At 41.5% G+C, this 20,373-nt stretch overlaps 1 protein-coding gene across 3 annotated transcripts in view; it reads left to right on the forward strand.

Moving 5' to 3' along the window:
* Positions 1-20,373, forward strand: part of LOC144761534 (uncharacterized) — a 292,792-nt gene that overhangs the window by 260,770 nt on the left and 11,649 nt on the right. For all 3 annotated transcript variants that reach the window (XM_078646851.1, XM_078646852.1, XM_078646853.1), the window contains one exon: positions 11,073-11,246. In XM_078646851.1, the coding sequence (XP_078502977.1) occupies positions 11,073-11,246 (174 nt within the window). The remainder of the gene's footprint in view (positions 1-11,072; positions 11,247-20,373) is intronic.

Genomic DNA, 20,373 nt, shown 5'->3' on the forward strand with positions numbered 1-20,373 from the left:
TGTTCATGAACCTCATTGACAGTATGGCCATCTGTGGAGATATCATTTGGCAATTATACAGCAACAATGTGCTTGCTAATATGCAGGATATATTTCATAAACGGTCCCCAGGTTCGATATCCTGCACATCTTGTGCGGGCTTCTATAGGAATTGTAATGGGCAGATTAGCAAGCCCATTTTCACATCTTTAGGGACAGTTTCGTGCCGCAAAAACAGACATGGTTTTGACTAGTGTCTGGATGATATGCACCATTGTATATTGGGAGCTTGCATGCACTATTGGCATCCTTTACACCATTTCACACACTCCTAATTTAGAAGAATCACACAACGTACACACTCCAATATACCTGGATTGGGGCAATGTCAGCAGATTATAAATCTCATCTTCATCACAAACAACACCCTAATTTGCTTGTATTGAAATCATGTGACACAACCTTTTGACATAGTGTAGCCTACGTAGCACCATGAAGAGTATGGGTCATACATTTTACACACTGCAGAGCATTTCTGTACTGTGGACACATTGCCAACGTCCATGGAGTAGTGTTTTCTATAACCACTTGTTGAGCCACGTAACTGTTTACTGAGTACAGTGCCCATGGCAGACAGTGACACGTGGTCATGGTATGGTTGTTTGGCTCTGACATGCATCAGAGGGTGAGCGTCACAATGTGACTGACTCAGTCAAAGAAATTGTTAATGATACGGTACGTCCGTGCAAGTCCTGCAGCATTAGGTGTGGGGTGTACAGCACCAGCCTCTTCTTCATCCTCATGTTCATAAGGTGGTTCTGGCACTTGGATCCATGGAGCTTTAGTACGGACACATATGTTGTGCAACACACAACATGCCAGGATGATTTTATTCACCATTTCTGGCCTGTACAGCAGGCTGCCACCTGAGATATCCAAACACCAAAACCTTGACTTTAATACACCAAATGTCCGCTACACAATGGACCGTGTGCGTCTGTGTGCTGCATTGTACTGCCTCTGGCCTTGGGTGGTGGGGTTTCGTACAGGTGTCATCATTCATGGTCCAAGTGCATATCCTTGGTCCCCTGTGACATAAAAGGGAAAGCAGAATTAGTCATTGGTTGTGCTGGATGTGTTGTTAATGTACTTGGATTTGTGTATTGGCATTTATGTAAAGTTGTTTATCAAGTTGGCCATGTGTTGCTGCAGAATGCTTTAGTGCATGTTTGCAAATGATATTGGCTCTCTGCTGTGACTCCATTCAACATCATTTTGGTGTGCAGCTCAGTTGCATGAGTGTCTCTTCTCCCATCTGCCACTGATCCACCTAATGCACTGTCATTATCATTAGCTATATAGGAGGCATGATAACACACAACACACACTTGACTTTCTGTGCTGCTGCATTCGGCAGGCCAGCAGCAATGCACAACACATGCTGTTTCCGGTCATGAGCTGAGCCAAAACCACAGTTAGCTACCCCTTACAAGCATGGACCATTGTGGCCTTGTTAGGTTCACCAACAACATCAACTTCTGCAGATGCAACACCATCCACTACCTGTACTATGTGCTCCTTCCTGTCTTGGACTCCAACTCACATGCCATGAGTGCTCAACATACATTGTCCATGTTGACATATGACATGTCTGACATTCGGCTGACCACGGTTGTCACCACACTGATACACAATGCAGGGCACACCTTAGACTTGTCATTATTCACAGCTAGGGCCATCACGTTGGGACCTGTCTGCACCCAGCCCGGACCAGGTCCAAAAATCATGCAAGTCATACACACAATAAGTGCATTGGGTACACAGCCAATGAACTGCAGAGCAGGGCTGCTACGTTTGCAAATGTATGTCAGCAAATTTTCGAGGTAGACAAGAATACTTTCAATGGTGGACACTGCAACAATGAGATCACACACTTGATTACGGTCACACAACTGGGTCGAGACCTGTCCTTCCGCAAGCTGAATATTCAAACCATTAGCTTCCATGAATCTGTAGACCACACCATACTCAAGGGACAAAAGCCCAAGTGAGATGCTCATTGCCAAGACGTTGCTTGGTGATTATTCCACCCGTGACATCCTTGATGCTGTACCGGGAGGCTATGGGATCACAAGTTAGGATCATGTGTGACAAGGAGGGATGGTCTAGCAATGAGTTAGTGACTTTTTTTCACATGCCGAATGGGAGAGGCAGACATGTCCAAATATGAAGGATGTGTATCCACACTCAACATCATTGACGATAACAACACAGCATGCTTCCTGATTTTCCACACCACTGGCCCAGGATCTCACATTTTTCATTTGCTGTAGGTATTCATAGAGCTAAATTGAGCGACCCATCACAAATTATTCATCATCTTAGGGTATCTGTTTATACACTTTCAAATTAGACATTGCTCCCACACACCAAGCAGTCCACTTCCTGGTTGCATTCTTCACTGACATGACTAACATGGAATTGGTAATGCTCGTGGCCATTTCCATGGTCCTTCCAACATAGTATCCCTTTTCATATGATATATGATATGATATAAAGGGTTTTGTAGCGCGCTCTGTTACTAAAATAGTATCCTGGCGCGGAATAGTATCCTGGCGCAGGTCAATATCAGGCCATGTCAAGTTGTAACAACATGCAAACCCAATCAAACAGTGACCCACAGGCAGTGTGATGATTTATGACAATCACATTTGCTCTGGGTTTACATGATTGTGAAAGCATATTGGTTCAGGACATTGACATTGCCTACAGACAAGTAGAAACCTGCTTCACAGAGGCACTCAATGAGTTAGCACCATGGTTCACTGACAAAGCCAGGACAGCTATGACGTCTACACCCAAAATCAACAGGAACTCACACTAGAGACTGGCAATGGTGCAAACAGATGACATGCCAATGGCTATTAACTTTTGTATCATAGTTAAGGTAGCTTACAAGCAATGACAATCCCAAACTTACGAACTGATCAAGACATCCCACGCAAGTTGCATGACACGTAAATCAATATGTCGGAATACTCATCTGCAAACATGTTTAGCTTACTGAAAGTCTTACAATGTGATGTGAGATTGACTCAGCCCCCTTATACATCTGAGGGGTCCTGTAATGGATTATTCAATTTATTGACTGATGAGGTGGAGAGGTTACTGACAAGTTTCATCTGGAGGATCCCCAGGGCATGGGCAGCATAACCACAGTGGATATAGCAGTCAAAGGAGTAACTGTACGCAAGTTTTGAGCTCTAGCAACAGATGTGATTATGAAGCTAGCAACTGTTGGCATTACAGTCTAACCGCAGGAACCATCACACACAGTAATTCAGATGCAGGTAGGTCACTGCATCATGCCATTGAGGTCGTTCCTGTCCTCCCACTCATTCTAATTATGTATAGTCCCCTTTGAATGTCAACAAGACATGGTCTGCACATTGAGATGTTACCTAACAGGGACCATGAACTGCATCTTTGTTTGTGGCCCATTTTGACACTACCTTTCCTGGGGGATAGTTGATGAAAACTGAATTAATGTACAGCTCAGCAACCATTGCACTTAAAAGGCCCTGCTACACGTCCCAATCTTTTTTCCAAACTACACACTCCACTGAAACTGCGCTGCTCTTGCCTAGTGTAACTCTGGGACAACGAGCAGCCGTGGGTCAGATTGATGCATGGATCCTGTAGCTTTTCAGTGCAGCATTTGCCACCATCTCTTATGGGCTAATTCTCCTGTGACTTGAGTCATGTGGAGTGAAGACCTTGCCCTTAGATGGATGAGTTATTTCATTACATCAAGGGGCGTTCATGTGGTATATGCAAGATTTTCTTCTGGAATTACTCCACTCCTACATGTTAACCCTCATGGCTGGCTATTGGACGCCAGACAGTTTGATCTTTATTCCGTACCACTTTCCTGCATGGTTGTAGGTGCACGGGGTCGCAATTGTATCATAAGCTGATGATACTCTGCTTATCTTCACACTGTTCCAATAGCCAGACCTCATCACATGAAAATTTGCTTCATGTATGGAGGCAGTTGCTACATGGAGGGCTAATCACTGTCTGTAAGTTAATGGCAGTTCAAAAGAGGTGCTGCTCGTAGAAGGAGCGTCATTCGTACGGACATCTGCTTGGTGGCCTCATACACTTTGTTGATTCACAAATCACAAAATAGACTGGATTTACTTTATCATATGGCATGATTCCACATTCCATATGTGAGCAGAATGTGTGAAGGAGCAGGGACATGTTTATGAAAACTGCAAGTCCAGACTCGGATCCATATTTGAGGCTCAATCTCCATATACCTACAGGTGTACCCGGTAGGCTGCATCTGCCTCGCATGCCTTTGCATCCTCCATGCAGCCTTCACAAGTTTCCACACATTGTTGTGTGCTCCTGGGTCACTGACGGTAAGTGAAATGAAGCTGGACTTCATTTGAACACTATATGGCAACATGTCAAACTCTGTTGTGGTATTCATCCTGCCTGTCCAGCACAAGACATGCACAGTGGGACTTGTGTTGCAAGTTTCTTTGTGAGTGATGTTTCTCCATTACACATGCATGTTTCACACATCTCGCAACATTTGCTGGGGGGGCAGGGGTGTATGACTTACAGTGAGTTTGGTCAATGTATCTAGCTGCAGTTCCCACAGTTCATGGTGTTAATGTGCCTGGTGTGGGGTGATGTTGTTTGACATCTTGTATGCGATATTGTGACATGGAGATTAGCACATTTCTGTTTTGCATGTGTGTAATGCTGATGCAAGTGGTATGTTGGATTGCTACTTACCAAATAGGACTGCATTCCCATATGACCCATCCTGGAAGCGCTGGTTAATGACTGACTGCTGGTAGATGTACGAATCATGCACACTCCCTGGAAACTTGGTAATGACATTTGTGAACAGTCCACGGTGGTCCACTATTGCATGCACATTCATTGAGTGAGTGTGCTTTCGGTTTCGATATATGTGTGCACTGTCCACAGGTGGCACAAATCGGACATGTGTGCAGTCTATAGCACCCAGAACGTGTGGGAATCCAGCTATGGCATGGAAACCCTGCTAGACCAGAAGCTATTCCCGCACAGTGTTGGGGAAGTAGAGTTGCTGGGGTATTAGGCTGATTATGCCATCTAACACAATAGGGAGAAATCTTGAAAAGGATGCCTGTGAGACTCCGCTGAATCTGGATGTTGTGGGTTGAAATGTACCTAAGGCCAGGAAATGCAGCACAGTCAGCAGCTTTGTTTGCGGGGGGATATTAGTTATCCGCTCGGTTGGTGGTGTCAGTCTGTGGGCTATGTGGTTCAGGATGTAGTCAATTAATGTCCGTTTGAGCCTGTAGTGGGTTATTACATCCTGTAGCTGTAGGTCTCCAAGGATGATCTGTCTGAGCATTGGCCGCCGTTGTCTTTGGCGCTGCCTTGGTGGTGGTCCAGGAGGCGGTGATGGTGGCGGTGGTGGTTGTTGCCTTTGTGGGACTCCGAGCTGAATGATTACTGCCTCCATGGCATCTGCAGGCCCTCAACTTTGTGGCGTGGCTGGGCTGGGCTGGTCTCCCTTTATATTGTCTCCTTTTTATCTCCAATTTTTCTTTTTTAGAACTGGTTTTAGCAGTTCTTATTTATCTCCAGTCAAGGGGCCTTAGCGCGATTTTTTTTGTCGCTAAGCAAGTCCAGGCGATCATTGCTAATACTGCGATCGTTTATTAGCAACTTTTTTCGTGAGATTTAGCGAGGGTACGCCTCCCTCGCATATCATTAGCGATATTTATCGCTTCCATGCATGGCGATAGTTTTTTTGCTCGCTATCGCCAGAAAACTGTCGCTAGCAGTAGTTACCGACAGCTTGCTAATAGGGCGATAGTTTTTTCGCCGCTTTATCAGGATTTTTTCCCGCTAAAGCGGTGATAGTGCCCTTGATAATATGCCCCATGATTCCTTCATTCCTTGCTATGATGCGCATGAGTAAAAGTTAGAATATTCCTTGCAACTGTTGTCTCCTATAGAATCAATGTTATTCTTTATTGCTAGCTGTATATTGCAACATCCACATCTGTATTTTGCAGCACACAACATGCGAAGCAGCTGCATTTTTTCACTGCCAACAGCATATGTATTGTAAACTGCCAGCACTTCATAAGGATTATTAGAAGAATCACATTTCATGTGGACTAGTTATTAAATATGGAATTTCATCCTAAATCCCTCTACTTCCAATCTTTTTGGTCATGCTTAAACCAAATTGTCAGCGTTAGCAAAGTCCTGTTCACTTTCTGTAGCACAGGTTTGTTAAAACGTTGCTCTTTTTCAGCACCCCTAAAAATGAATTAAGGATGCCTCACACGAGCAAGGTTGACAAGCAGCATGTGTGCTTAAACGTGGGGCCTGATGTACGACCAGTATATATTGTGACTCCCAATCTGCTCTTGATTGCGAGTCGCAAATTGCGAGTCGCAATTTACAATGTACAACAGTGTCAGAGATACTGATTGTGATTCCCAATGGGGTCGCAAAATGCGAACCTCATGAATATTAATGAGGCACGGGAAAACAAGATGCATTTTGTAAAAAATGAAACGTTTTTGTTTCATTTTTAAGGGCAGGCAATGGTCCCTGTGACCACTGCCTGCCCCTAAAAATATTTTCCCCTATATTTGCAAAGGGGAAGGGGTCCCCTGGGGACTGCTTCCCATTTGCGACTGAATTACCACCCTTGTGAAGAGGGCAGTTATTTGCAAGTGTTTTGTGACCGCAATTGCAGTCGCAAAACATTTGTACATGGCTTGTGAGTTGCTATCAGGAAGGGAATGCCCCTTCCTAATAGCGAGTCCCAGACCACTATTTTTCAAGTCGCTAATTATTTGCAACTCACAAAATAGTGTTAGTACATGGCCCAGAGGAAAATTACATGCGCAAACAAGTTGCAAACCTGTTTGCGCATACCATTTTCCATCGTACATCTGGCCCCAAATGCCTAGAAGAACATTTCATGTCACAAATCTCATTAAACTGGATAGCAAGCCGTCAAATGAAAACGTACAAAAGGAATCAACACTATTTTAATATTTGAACTTTGATTCTAGATGAGAATAGGTATCTAATATCAGACACTTGAGTTTTCTAAATGTTGCTTTTCTTACTCAGCACACTGTTGGTGTGTTGAGTGTGGAACCGATTAGCTTGACTGTTCTCTTTCGACATGAAGTCCTTCTTTAATATATATCACAAAGGGAGAGATGGATCTATACTACCACACACCCTCCAGGGTAATAACACCAAGCACCAAACAGATGCAGTGGCAAAAACCTTCAATCCTACTAGAAGCATCCAGAAAGTTCGATATCAAAAATAGCCTCCTTGACAACTTAACTTTGGCATCCCCTACTCCACAGTAGCCTCACCCCACCTTAGTAAGATGATACTTCCAGGGCGGGCTCAATCTCATTAGGAGGGAGTTCATGATAACGGTAACTGGAAAAGAAGGAATTCAGAATGACTAAAAATACAGTACCGTAAACCGAGGTTAATTCCTTTAATGGTGGGTACCTTAGGTATGGCCAAAAACCATGAAGGGGTGTGGTAAAAAGGTATAAAGACGTACTCATCCATGCTAGGCCAACATGTTCTGCCTACATTCATGCCTATATCGGTAAGGCTATGGGATCCCTGTTTCGACACCTTCCCTAAGTAGAGGAGTAAAGTGAAATGTTGTCACAAGGCAATTCCTACCTTAGCAACCAAATTAAATGTAGGAGGCTGGGTAGTTCTCCGCACTTTCAGCTGGAGGGGGACATGTTAAACCTGTCAGCCTTAGGTTTGTCTTCTCCCAAACCTTTTGCCTTTCTCCCCCTCCTAAGAACCTGGAGAGAACAATAGCATTGGTGTGGTCTGACCCAGGACCGTTTTCCATCACAAAGAATATTCCCTGTAGGTAGATGGACCTCCTCAGCAGCATGGGATTCACCCCCCCCCCCTCATTTGCATGAGCCATCTGTGGGGATTTTGGTCTATCTAAACATAGATGTTACTCCCAAGCAGCTTCTTCAGTGCTCAGACCACACCAACAACCTACCTCTCAATAGCACTTCACCTCTGTTCCCAGGGAAATAACTTCCTGCTAATGAAAGCTAAAGGTTGGTCCCTGCCCTCCTCAGTTAACTGTGCTAAGACAGCCCCTTCACTATGCTCTGAAGAGTGTGTCTGCACATTGCTTCCTTCATAGAGTCAAAGAGTGGTAGGCCTCTGTCCAGATCACCTTTTTGGGCTGCTTCTTAGGAGTCAGCTCAGTTAAGGGGGGCAACAATGGTGCCTCAACCATAACAACCCTCCTTTAATACTTGGAGAGATCTTGGAAGGCCCTCACTTCACTCTGTGTTTGGGATGGGTTGTTGAGGCAGGAGTCTCAACTTGGCCTGGAGGGGCTGCACTTTGCTCCCTCCCACCATGTGCCCCAGATACACCACAGAACCCTGAGCTATCTATCACTTACTGGCCTAGTAGTCAGGTCATCCTGCTGCAGGTCCTGAAGCACCTCCTTGTCAGAATGTAATGTTTTCAAGTTGGGCCTTTAGGGAAACATATTCACAGATCTTTCCTATAGTTGCCTTCACTTTTAGATGAGTACTTCTGACACACATTTGAATCCATTACAGTCTGGATTCATTTTTCAGAAACCATACTTGCTTACAGAATCATCTTCGCAAGAACACTATCATGCTACATTCATACCATGTACATGGTTTATACATATATTGTGTAAATATGCTTGTTGTTTTCGTACATATGGCAACATAGCTATCTATAAGAAACACACAATGGCAGTCTGATCAAGATCTCAGCCCAAGGCATGGATGCCTTTTGTTATAAATAAACATACATTTCCAAGTGTTGGCAGAGGAGCACTTTGTTGGCATTTGCGAGGTCTCTTCTGATATCTCTATGAGGGATGTCCAGCTCGTGACCATGACGGTGTCCTAAATTCTTTCCCTTCAGGTAATGGACATGGGATCATCCAGTGTGGGGATTCTTGCAAAACACATACGCACACCCTAAACACTTAGGTTAGGGAATGTATAGTAGGAGTACGCCAGATTTTTATATTGTTTTATATGCTTGCATATTATACATTGTTTCAGCGCAATGGTGGAACTTTTCATTCTGTTCACTGTCCTAGTACTTCTAATAAATGTAATTTGTTTCTGTCTATTGATCAATGCAGCACATATATTTTATACAAGAATCACGTTGTTTCAATAAATATTGAAAATATCCCACTATGTGTTCCTTGTACATTTCTCTAGGCGAAGGAGAGCATGAATGACTGAGTAAAAGGGTTCAAGATCTGTAATCACAATTCCTGGGGGATCAGGGTTGACTTGTTCACTGATTACCAGAACCGTTTGCTACCCACCTAGGGTGTGGGGACTTATGGTAGCACTGTGAGCTATCCGGCCTACAGGACAAAATGTCAAGAGGGGGTGCATGGAATCAGTCAGGCACCATCCCAGGGGTTAAGCTCGCCACAGTTCCTAACATAAGGTGGAAACAACACAACATGGCGCCACCAGCGTGGGTTGGATTGTTATTTTAATGGTTCACTCGAGTAGTTCAATTGTGTCTTCTCAGAGACTCCTCTTAACTGGAGACGTCTGTGGTGGTAGGAGAAATCCGCCGCAGCTGCGTAGGTAAATCCTATGTACTGACTGTATGCTGTTAAAGCTTAACTCATAAAGGATCTAAATCCCACTGTGTTACCCACTCTGTAATTCAGTTTTATTATGTCTGGAGATAAAGCAGATCAGGCCTTGAACATTGCAGAGAACTGCAGACATGTGGTTACTCTGAAACTATTTACACCATGGTCTCACCTCCAGGGGTGGATATGTTACCTATGTGGTTGAGGCACATGAAGCAAAGTATTTGGGACAGAGGTGTTCTACTCTTGGAGAACCTTTCCCAGCTGCAGACACTGTTAAACAGCCATTTCATTCCCACACAGAGGATGAAATACCAGATAACTATACTCCATATGAAGAGATAGAGATTCCTCTCACTTACCTAGAACACATAAATTGGTTTAAAGTCGCCCTCCCACACACAACAGCAAATGTTACACTCAATCCTCTCAGCAACGAGAGAGCTACATGGCAAGTCTTAGCCAGCTGCACACCACATCCTAACGTTGATAATTTACCAGGTTCGGAGGTGCCAAGACAATACAAATATTTAGTAATGATATATAGATGTCTTACATAGTTCGTTATGTGAGCACTAAAGCTAAACCCTGCGCAGACTGCTCAAGCTGCCCAACCACAATTGACTAGCCTGGCATCAGCCCACAAATGCTAAATGCAGGCATGGGGAAAGGTCCCATCAGAGGGGAGGAGATTTGTTCTGAGTTGCACAGACAACAATCCAGCTTTAAGTGGTGTTACCCCATATGGTCCCGCAGGAAATTTACAGATTATACACTATTTGCTTGCCAACGGGAATGACTCCCCCCGTTGAAGACCGCACAACTTGGGGTACAGTCTTTGATGCAGTATATACCAAAACACATGGTACCCCTTCCCTGGCTCTTTTGCCTGAAGTGCTGAAACAGCTCCTGAATGAGTACAGGCAGTACCTGCCATGGAGTTGGGGATGAAACTGATGGGCAATTTTGCCACAGTACCTGCTATTATATTCAGCAAAATAAAGGAGGAAGCAGCAGCATTGGCTGGCAACCAGCACATATGGTAATTGACTCCTGCACAGGAGGAGCACAAATGACCTAAAATTATTGAAGAAACCTATGCCACACTAGGTAGAAATAATTTGGGAGCCAATCCTGCTAAACCACAATTGAATATTAATTTAGAATATGATAACTCCAAGCCAGCACCCAACTCTTCAACAAAGAAGAAGTGGGATGATAAACAAAAAAAATAAAGACAAGACAAAATCACGGGGTAGGGTCTCCTCAACAGAAAGCCACTAAAAATTATATAATATTTGAAACAGTGTTAATATTAGACAGACCTGAAGATTATTAGGATACTGATACACGTTCATCTTGTTCCTTTCAGGGGTCAGTCGATAAACATTCGTTGACAGGAGGTGGACGGTCATTGCGCAGATTGGATGAGCACATGAAACTGAAGAAGGACTCACAATGCTTATCTGACTACATAATCAAAGAGGAAGATAAACAGAAACCTTCCAAGCCTCAATTCAAAAAGAAGAAGATAGCCAGAAATAAGGTCAGGCATGCCTCAGATATTGAGGACTCTGGTTCTGAGTGGGGAATGGGCAGTGACAATGCTAGACAGCACATCAGAAGTCATGTTAGTTCACCAGTACCTGATGGATTTTCTGATGAGAGTAGCGCTCACTGAGTATATCATGGTGGAAACACCTGATACCAGGGTAAGTGTCCCACGCTGTTCATACGAAATTCAACTCCAATTGGTCATACCCAGAAGCATCAATATTTTCTTTGGGAGGACTTAATTTATGGTTATTAAATTCCTTTGGCTGAAACGTATTGGCCACAAAAATTGTGTAATATAGTGCCCAAATGGGGAATGGTAATTCTACCTGCTTTCTACGACCTCGATTCAGAATCGGTAAAACATTCATACACCATTGAGTGGGAATTATCACAAGCTCCTGCATTATACCGCCACCATGTGGGGTGAGATGATGGTTCCCCTAATCATGAAATTCTATTGAGGACAACCCCACAACCTCAACCACAATACCCAATTAAACATTACGCTAAAAAATAAGTTAGGGAAATCCTACACCACCATGAATACCAAGGTGTAATAAAAAGTTTCACCTCATATGTGAATAATGCTTTGTTTCCCGTAATGAAACCAGACCATTCATATTGTCCAGTACTAGATTACAGACACTTAAACACAGCGACATGCACATTTCCAGTGCAGAATGCGCACAGTGCCACACTAATGAAAAACATTGTACAGAAGATATACAAAACAACACTTGATATTGAGAATGGATTTTTCTGCTAAAACATAGCACCTGGAAGCAGACATCCGACTGCATTTTCAGTGCTTGGCTCTCAAAGGCCGTTCTGTCAATTGCCCCAGGGGTATAAGAATAGTCCAAGGCTGTTTTCAGCCAGAGTAACAGAGCTACTACAAAATGTTGATGACCAGGCATTGTCCTATGTTGATGACATTTATCTGACGGATGAGGACCTCATGGAACACTTGACAAGAGTAGATCGTATATTTTTAGGATTCACTTTTGTGGCCTACAAAATCAGTTTTAAAACAATTAAGAAATTGCCCATCTCATTGTAATTTGTCTGCTATATGAGCTGTCAAGTGAAGGCCAAAGTCTTGCAACACTTCTGGCAGAACTAAAGGCTTTTATTCTGACAGTACCAAATACTGATACGGGGTTCCCGACACTTATAGTGTGCAATATTGATTGATTATAAGTATTATCTATAGCGCACAAATGCCTGTGGGGGCTTTAGCAGAGAAAAAAGCAAGAGTTCCATTTGAGGATGATTTAGGTTAATTTGAAAAAAGCCAGGTCTTTATTAGCTTTCTGAATCCGAGCAGAGTTGGGCAACTTTTAATGTTTATCAGAAGCGAATTCCATAGTTTCGCTGTGCCCAGGACGAAGCTTCTTTCACCCCAGTTGACTTTCTGAATTTTGGTGTCTGAAGGTGTTTGCTCTGTGCTGAGCGTGGGAGTCTTGGTGTTTGGTGCCAGGTGAGGTGTTGTTTCAGAAATGCTGGTCCATTTCCATGTACCGCTTTGTAAGGCAGACATAGGGATTTGAAATCTATTCTTTTCTTCATTGAAAGCCAGTGGAGTTTTTTCAAGCCTTCTGAGATGGACTGGAGTTTGGGGATGTCCAGCAAAGTTCTGGCGGCCGCGTTTTGTGCGTGCTGAAGCTTGGCCATATGCTGTTTTTGAAGGTCTAGGTATAAGGCATTTCCGTAGTCCAGTCTGGCCATGGCTAGAACTGTCACTAGAGTTTTTACTGCTTGAGGGGGGAGGAAGATGCTTATTTTGCGGAATGATTTTGAGGTTAGTAATACCAAAGATACAACTTTGTTGACCTGGTGTTGGAGGGACAGTTTGTCATTTAAGATGATTCCCAAATTCCTCACTTTTTGAACTGGGGTAGGGTGAGCTCCCATACTGGGGGGCCACCAGTCTGTGACCTAAAAGAAATATCTGATCCCAGTAGGTGGACCTCTGTTTTGGTTCTGTTAAGCTTTAGACAATTCAACCCTATGCATTGGTTTATGTGGGACATACATTGTTTAAAGCGATCGGCTGTCTCTTCAGGGCAGCTTGAAATTGACACCACAATTTGGGTGTCATCCACATAAGATATTAGTGTGAAGCCAAATTGCCTGATGATGTTGGCTACAGTGGTCACATAAAGGTTGAACAGGGTGGGGCTTAACGAGGATCCGTGCGGCACTCCACATGGTAGCATAAACTGCTCTGAGCAGGAGTCACCGACCTGAACGTATTGATATATGTTGTTCAGATAGGATTCAATCAGCTTTAGAGCAGTGTTCTTGACTCCTGCCTCTTGGATCCTTTGGATTAGAATGTTGTGGTTCACGGTGTCAAACGCAGATAGATCCAACAGGATCAAGGCGGCCTTGGCTCCTGTGTCCAGTTTTGCCCGGATTTCCTCTGATGCCATAATCAGGCAGTTTCCGTGCCATGCCCTTGTCGGAAACCATACTGGGAGAGATCAGGTAAGTTCGCTGAGGAGATAAAGATCGTTAGTTGGGAGTTGAGAATTTTTTCCAAAACTTGTGCCGGGAAAGGAATCCTTGCTATTGGTCTGTAATTACTATTGTGTCTGGGATCTAAATTGGGTTTTTTCGGTAAAGGAAGAATTGACACAATTTTCCATGCTTCTGGATAGACGCCTGATGTGATGATTTCTTTAAAGAGTGTGCTAAGTTGTTCGCTGATTATATCCGGTGCCATGTGAAATATCTTGGGTGGACAAAGGTCTGAGGATGCTCCGGATTTTATTGATTTGATTGTCTGCGTAATTTGTTCTATACTGGGTGGGGCAAAGGAGTCTCATACATTGACGGGGATGTGGGGTTTTTAGCGAGAGTGACTGCCATGCCATCATCCCAGTCTGTGAGGGATTCGAAAATGGTAAGCACATTGTCCTTAAAATATCTGACGAGTTGGTTGCAGAATGCTGCACTAAAGTCTTTTGTTTGTTGTTCTGGGAGTTTAACTAGTTTCTTCAGTGTTGTGAATAGCGCTTTGTTGGAGTTGCCTACCTGCTGGATCTTAGCTGAGAAATATTTGCTTTTCTTGTCCATAATTATCTTTTTATAGGTACTCAATGATTGGGAATATATTTCTTTATTGGCTATTGTATAGTTACTTCTTCAGCATCTCTCAGCTTTTCCGCAAACTGTTTTTGTTTGTGCAGGGTGTCACAGAACCAGGGTTCAGATTTCTTCCTGCGTTTGCTGGTAACGTTTTTTTCCGGTGCTAGCGAGTTCACTGCGGATTTGATCCCGTTGGTGAAACTCCCTGTTGCTAGGTTTGCTTCAGGTTTTAGATCCGGTTTGGAAGATGTTAAAGTGCATTGCATACGGTGGGGCCTATGTTCCTCCAATTACGTCCTTTGATTATCTTATGGGAAATATGCGGGCTGGGAATGTGATGTGTGGTGGTTGCGGCAAACAGGATGCCTCTGTGGTCTGACCATGGTATTGGCAAAACCTCAAGTATTTTAAAGTTGGGGTTGGATCTGAATAATCCATCCAGAGTGTGACCAGCATCATGTGTGGGATGCATAACTTTCTGTTCCAATGAGGTTTTGAACATCATCTCTATTAGCGATACTGTATTGCGGTCTATGAAATTTTCGAGGTGATAATTAAAATCACCTAATACAGTAGTCCTCTAAGTCAGTGCTAGATTCTATTATTGGGCTGATGATTTCCTTAAATTTACTTTTGCTTTTCGTGCAGGGCAGTCTGTATAGTAGTGTGCCATTGAAGGTGTAATTAGCACTTAAGGTGGTACGAAAGGAAAGCAGCTCACAGTCAGAGCTGCTTTCTGCCGGGGAACCCTTTACATCCAGAGAATAGTTGGCTATAATCGCTAAACCTCCTCCCCGTTTGACTTGTCTGTCATTTTTTATAATAGTAAATCCTTGAGGTATAGCTAGGGCCAAGTTAGGATCTGAGGTGCTGTTTGCCCAAGTTTCAGTGACGAACGCCATATCCACTTTGTGTGCAGACAGTAGTTTGGCAAACTCAATGTTATGTTTTATCAGGGAGCGAGTGTTAATGAGCAGTCCTATGAACGTCTTGGGGCTAGTGTGTGCCCACATGAGACAGTTTTATCCGTGGAACAAGCCTTTGTTTTTGTAAACAGAAACTTTGTGTTGCAGTGAGGGCATGATTTGGGCTCTTTACAAGGGTCAAGTTGATGGCAGGGGGGTTTTAGATTGGTTTTATTGAGACTCAGAAAAGTAATATGTATTACTGTGCCCTGTCCTATAATGAATATCTACACAATTGAAGCCAGAATAGATTCAGAGATTCAAAGGGTTGCACAATAAAGCACAAAATGCTTTGGGAACAGGTGGCAAAGTGGAATGACCACTTGAACAGACTCATGTAATCCTCACATTGAGTCATCGACGTGCTGGTGTTCAGGTTGCAGGGAATTTCATGGCTGGTCAAGCTGCAAAGGCAACAGTTTGCACTGATGCGCTTACTGCACTTACTTGTTTTAGCATGAGGATATACAGTGACATCATGGTACCCATCAATGCTGCATGCAACAACACCCACCCGATGAAAAGCTTTCCACTCAAGTACTTCTTCAAGTTAGATACACAAAACATACCATATGCTCACATTGCTGAGGTGGGAAATACAGTAAAATCAGACACTGATCGCAGATTGGGATTAATACTAGCTGCACACGAAAGTCTGGTTTCTGCACACGAGGGGGTACCTGCTACAATTTAAATATTGCAACAACGCTATTGGTGGCCAGGTCTTTATAAACAGACCAAGGACTTTGTCCTTAACTGCAACGTCTGCCAGCAGATGAAGGGTTCCACTGTAGCACGTCAAACCAAGACACATTTATTGTTTTAAAACAAGCCACTGGCTTGTGTTCATTTGGACCATTGTGGCCCTCTGTCAACAGATGGGGCTTACAAGTATATCTTCATAGCAGTGGATTCTTTCTCTCGATTCCAGTGGGTATGACCTCAGAGGTCGACTGATGTCCAAACTTTTATAAAGGATCTGGTAAACTTTATCAGGACTTATGCAGTTGGCACACTACATTCTGACCAGAGTCCGGAGTTTAGCACTAGGGCTTACAAGGAAGCCATGAGAAGTTGGAGTGTGACCCTGTATTTCTCATCTCCATATCATCCCCAGGGAAATAAGGTTCTGGAGAGGAACAAAACGTGACTTAAAGCAGTCTTTACCAGTGAGGGTACAAGGTTCAGGTCACAGTTGGGTCAATCAACTATATGGGGTCCAGAGGGCACTCAATACCATGCTGAGAAAATCCTTGGGTGGTCTGACTCCCTACAAAATCCTTTTTGAGGGTAAAGATGTGGGTCCCTGACCTCGACTATCCTAGCACAGTGGCAGCCATTTGATATCAATGAATGTTTGGCTGTTTTTCAGACACTGAGCAACTTCCGGGATGAACAAAGTCCAAGTAAAATCACCATCACTGGGGAAGTGAAGGTAGTCCCGATGAGGCTTGGCTGGATCCCAAAAGATAGGGATCTGGTCAGGGAAACAATTGTGCAAAAGATAAAGTTTGGGCCATCTTACAGAGTGCCTGTACCTGTCCTGGCTGTTGAAGGGGTGCAGAGACAGAATAGTGAATCAAAAATTGAATACACAAATATCGAGTTAAAAATAATAAGGGTCCGAAAGGTCGACAGACAAAGTCTTGTGGTCAAGAATATTGAATTTAGGTTAGTAATATCGATGATAAAAATATAAAATGTTGTTTGCAAAAATATAGTTGCTAAAAAATATTGATTTTTTATTAATCATATGTATTTTAGCATATATTTATTATGTATGTGATGTTTGTTTTTTTGTATAACATATGTTTGTATTTTTAATGTGTGTTACATGTTTAGTAGTTATAAAAAAAGTCTTAGATTTTTGTGTTTTTAGTTCAGTAGTGGGTTGCAGGTTTATAGGGGAATAGGGTTGGAAGTAATTTAGTTATATCACATTTATCGAATATTTCTTATTTATTAATAGTTGTTTAATTGAGATGTTATAGTGTTAAATGGGTAAAGTTATTTATTATTATTTAATTAATAATTGGTTGTTATTTAATTTTAATTAGGTAATTAGTAATTAATTATGGCAATGGTATAATAATTTTAGGTGTGCCTTGTGGCGTTTATAGGTGTAAAGGGTGGGAAGTAATTTGTTTTTAATTGATTAATTCATAATTAGTTGTTAATTCATTTTAATTAATAAATCAGTAATTAATTATGGCAAGTGCGTAAATAATTTTAGGTGTGTGTTGTGGTGTTTATAGGAGTAAAGGGTGGTATGTATTTTGTGTTCATTTATTTACTAAATATTTGTTAATTAATGTTAATTCTTTGATATTTATTTTGTGTAATTGTTTATTTTGTGTGTGTTGTCTTTACTTTTAAAGAGGTAAAAGGTGGGTATTAAATACATTTTTAAATATTTAATTATTAGTTGTTAATAGTAATTGTTTTTCTTTTAAAAATAATATTTATTTGTGTTTTATTATTTTATAGTTTAATTTTGGTGTGTGTTGTGGATAATATAGTGTTAAAGCATGTGTACTCAATGAATGTTTTTCTAATTAATAATATTTTTAATTGATCAATAATTATATAAACCATGGAAATACATTTAATAAAAAATATTAAAGTGCTTTGCTATTGGTGTGGTGTTATAGGGTAGGAAATAAAATAAATACATTTATTTTTTAAATAACTTTTTTGTTTGTCAATATTTGCAAGTTTAAAATAGGTATTGTTTATAAATGTATTTATTATTGTATTTTCAATATATTTGTAGGTGTTTGTTATATGTAAGTACTATTATAATATGTGTTCTTTTTATATGTTTAATTTTATATTTTTAAAATATTGTTTATTTACTTGTATGCTTTTTTAAATTATGTAATATTTGGATTTTTTTTCAATTGTTAAAGAGTTATTAGCAATTTTTGTTTCTCTACTATCCAACACTTTCCCTAATGTTGCAATCACTGGAGTGGGAATAGTATTTTTTACCCCTCCGACATCAACCCTTTTCCCTACTGTTGCACTCACTGGAGTTGGAATAGCAAATTTAAATACTCCGTTATCCAACACTTACCCTACTTTTGCACTCACTGCAGTGGGAATAGTCATTTTTACTCCTCCGCTATCCAACACTTTCCCTACTGTTGCACTCTATGGAGTGGGAATAGTAAATTTGTCCCTCCGCTGTCCAACACTTTCCCTACTGTTGCACTCGTTGAAGTGGGAATAGTAATTTTTACCCCTCCGCTATCCAACATATTCCCTACTGTTGCACTCACAGGAGTTGGAATAGTACATTTTAATTCATCCGCTATCCAACACTTTCCCTACTTTTGCACTCATTGGAGTGGGGATAGTAAATTTTACCCCGCGGCTATCCAACACTTTCCCTACTGTTGCATTCTTTGGAGTGGGAATAGTAATTTTAACCCACCTGCTATCCAACACTTTCCCTACTGTTGCACTGTTTGGAGTGGAAATACTAATTTTTACCCCTCCGTCATCCAACACTTTCCCTACTGTTGCACTGTTTGGAGTGGGAATAGTAATTGTTTCCCATCCGCTAACCAACACTTTCCCTACTGTTGCAATCACTGGAGTTGAAATAGTAATTCGTACCCCTCCACTATCCAACACTTTCCCCACTGTTGCACTCACTGGAGTTGGAATAGAACATTTTATTATTCCGCTATCAAACATTTTCTCTACTGTTGCACTTATTGTATTGGGAAATGTAGGTTTCATTTTTTTTAATTGTTTAATGTTTTAATTTATTATAGAAGGTTTTTTCAAATAATTGATATAGATATATATTTTTTATATAATTTTAAAGTTTAAAAATTAAATAAAGATAATAGTTAATACATTATTGTTAAGTAAATATATGTATATGTATTCATTGTCATGTCTGTGATTTATTTTGTCAAAAATAATATTAATATTTAATATATTTACTATATATTATTTAATTTTATATATATTTTAAAATCAGTATTTTTTACATCTATATTTTTTACATCGATATTTTCCATTCAATATTTTTGTACTTACCTTTTAAGGTATTGGAGTTGATATTTTTGCAGTCGATTTTTTTTATCCATTATTTACAACATCGATGTTTGTTACATCGTTATTCTATCAGTGAACCGTTGAAGGTGCCAGAGCCGTACTTACTCTGCCCCTTGCCCGTCACAAGGACAAAATATCTGTCTCCATTGCGCTGATCAAACTAAATTATGTTGCTGATTCTCAACAGTAAGCCACATGGGCTCCTGGGTATCTACCTGCCTCCTCTTGCTACTGTACAGGAAGTTCAGGTGGAAGCTTTAATACCTAAAGAAGCATACTCTCTCCAACGAAAGACACCAATCAACAACAACAAATTGTTACAACTACAACTGTACAGTCAACTAGCACAGATTTCAATTCATAAACCTGAGGAGAACATGGTCTACATCGATGTACCACAAAGTTTTCTCCCAGTTCTACACAACCAGTTGATCTGCCTAAAATAGATTGGATGACCTCTGGCTACTTCATCAACTTTGATGACTTCTCATCAGATTCAATGAATCCACCACCAGATCCTTGTACTTTCCGGTTGAAAATGTGAGTTTTCTATCTTTTGCTGAATAGGACATATTTTATTTCTCTGTGGTTAGATCTTTGGATTACAATTCCATTACTTTTCCTATTACTTTGGATGTGTCTTTTGACAGTACTTCCTGTTTCTTGTTGGATATTTCCTCCCAGAAAGTTCTGCGCAATGACTGGTGAACTTGGTTCCTAAACCACATTTGTCATCACACAGAGAGCAAAGAGACCTTTCCCTGGTGAATATTACATCTGTTCCAGTTCCCGATGGCATTGTTTGGGGTAGGGTATCATATGATGTGTATGGCCCCATTGAGCTTTTATAACTTCCACATTTGTCCAAAATTTCTTTGAATTATGACTATTACTGTTTCTGATGATTGGACCATTGATACAATGCATGAACCGCTGGACGATCTAGAGCATTCAACTGTGTTTTCTTCTGCTGAATTGTATGATGGT

Source organism: Lissotriton helveticus, chromosome 6 (genome assembly GCF_964261635.1).
Source record: "Lissotriton helveticus chromosome 6, aLisHel1.1, whole genome shotgun sequence".
NCBI lineage: Eukaryota > Metazoa > Chordata > Amphibia > Caudata > Salamandridae > Lissotriton > Lissotriton helveticus.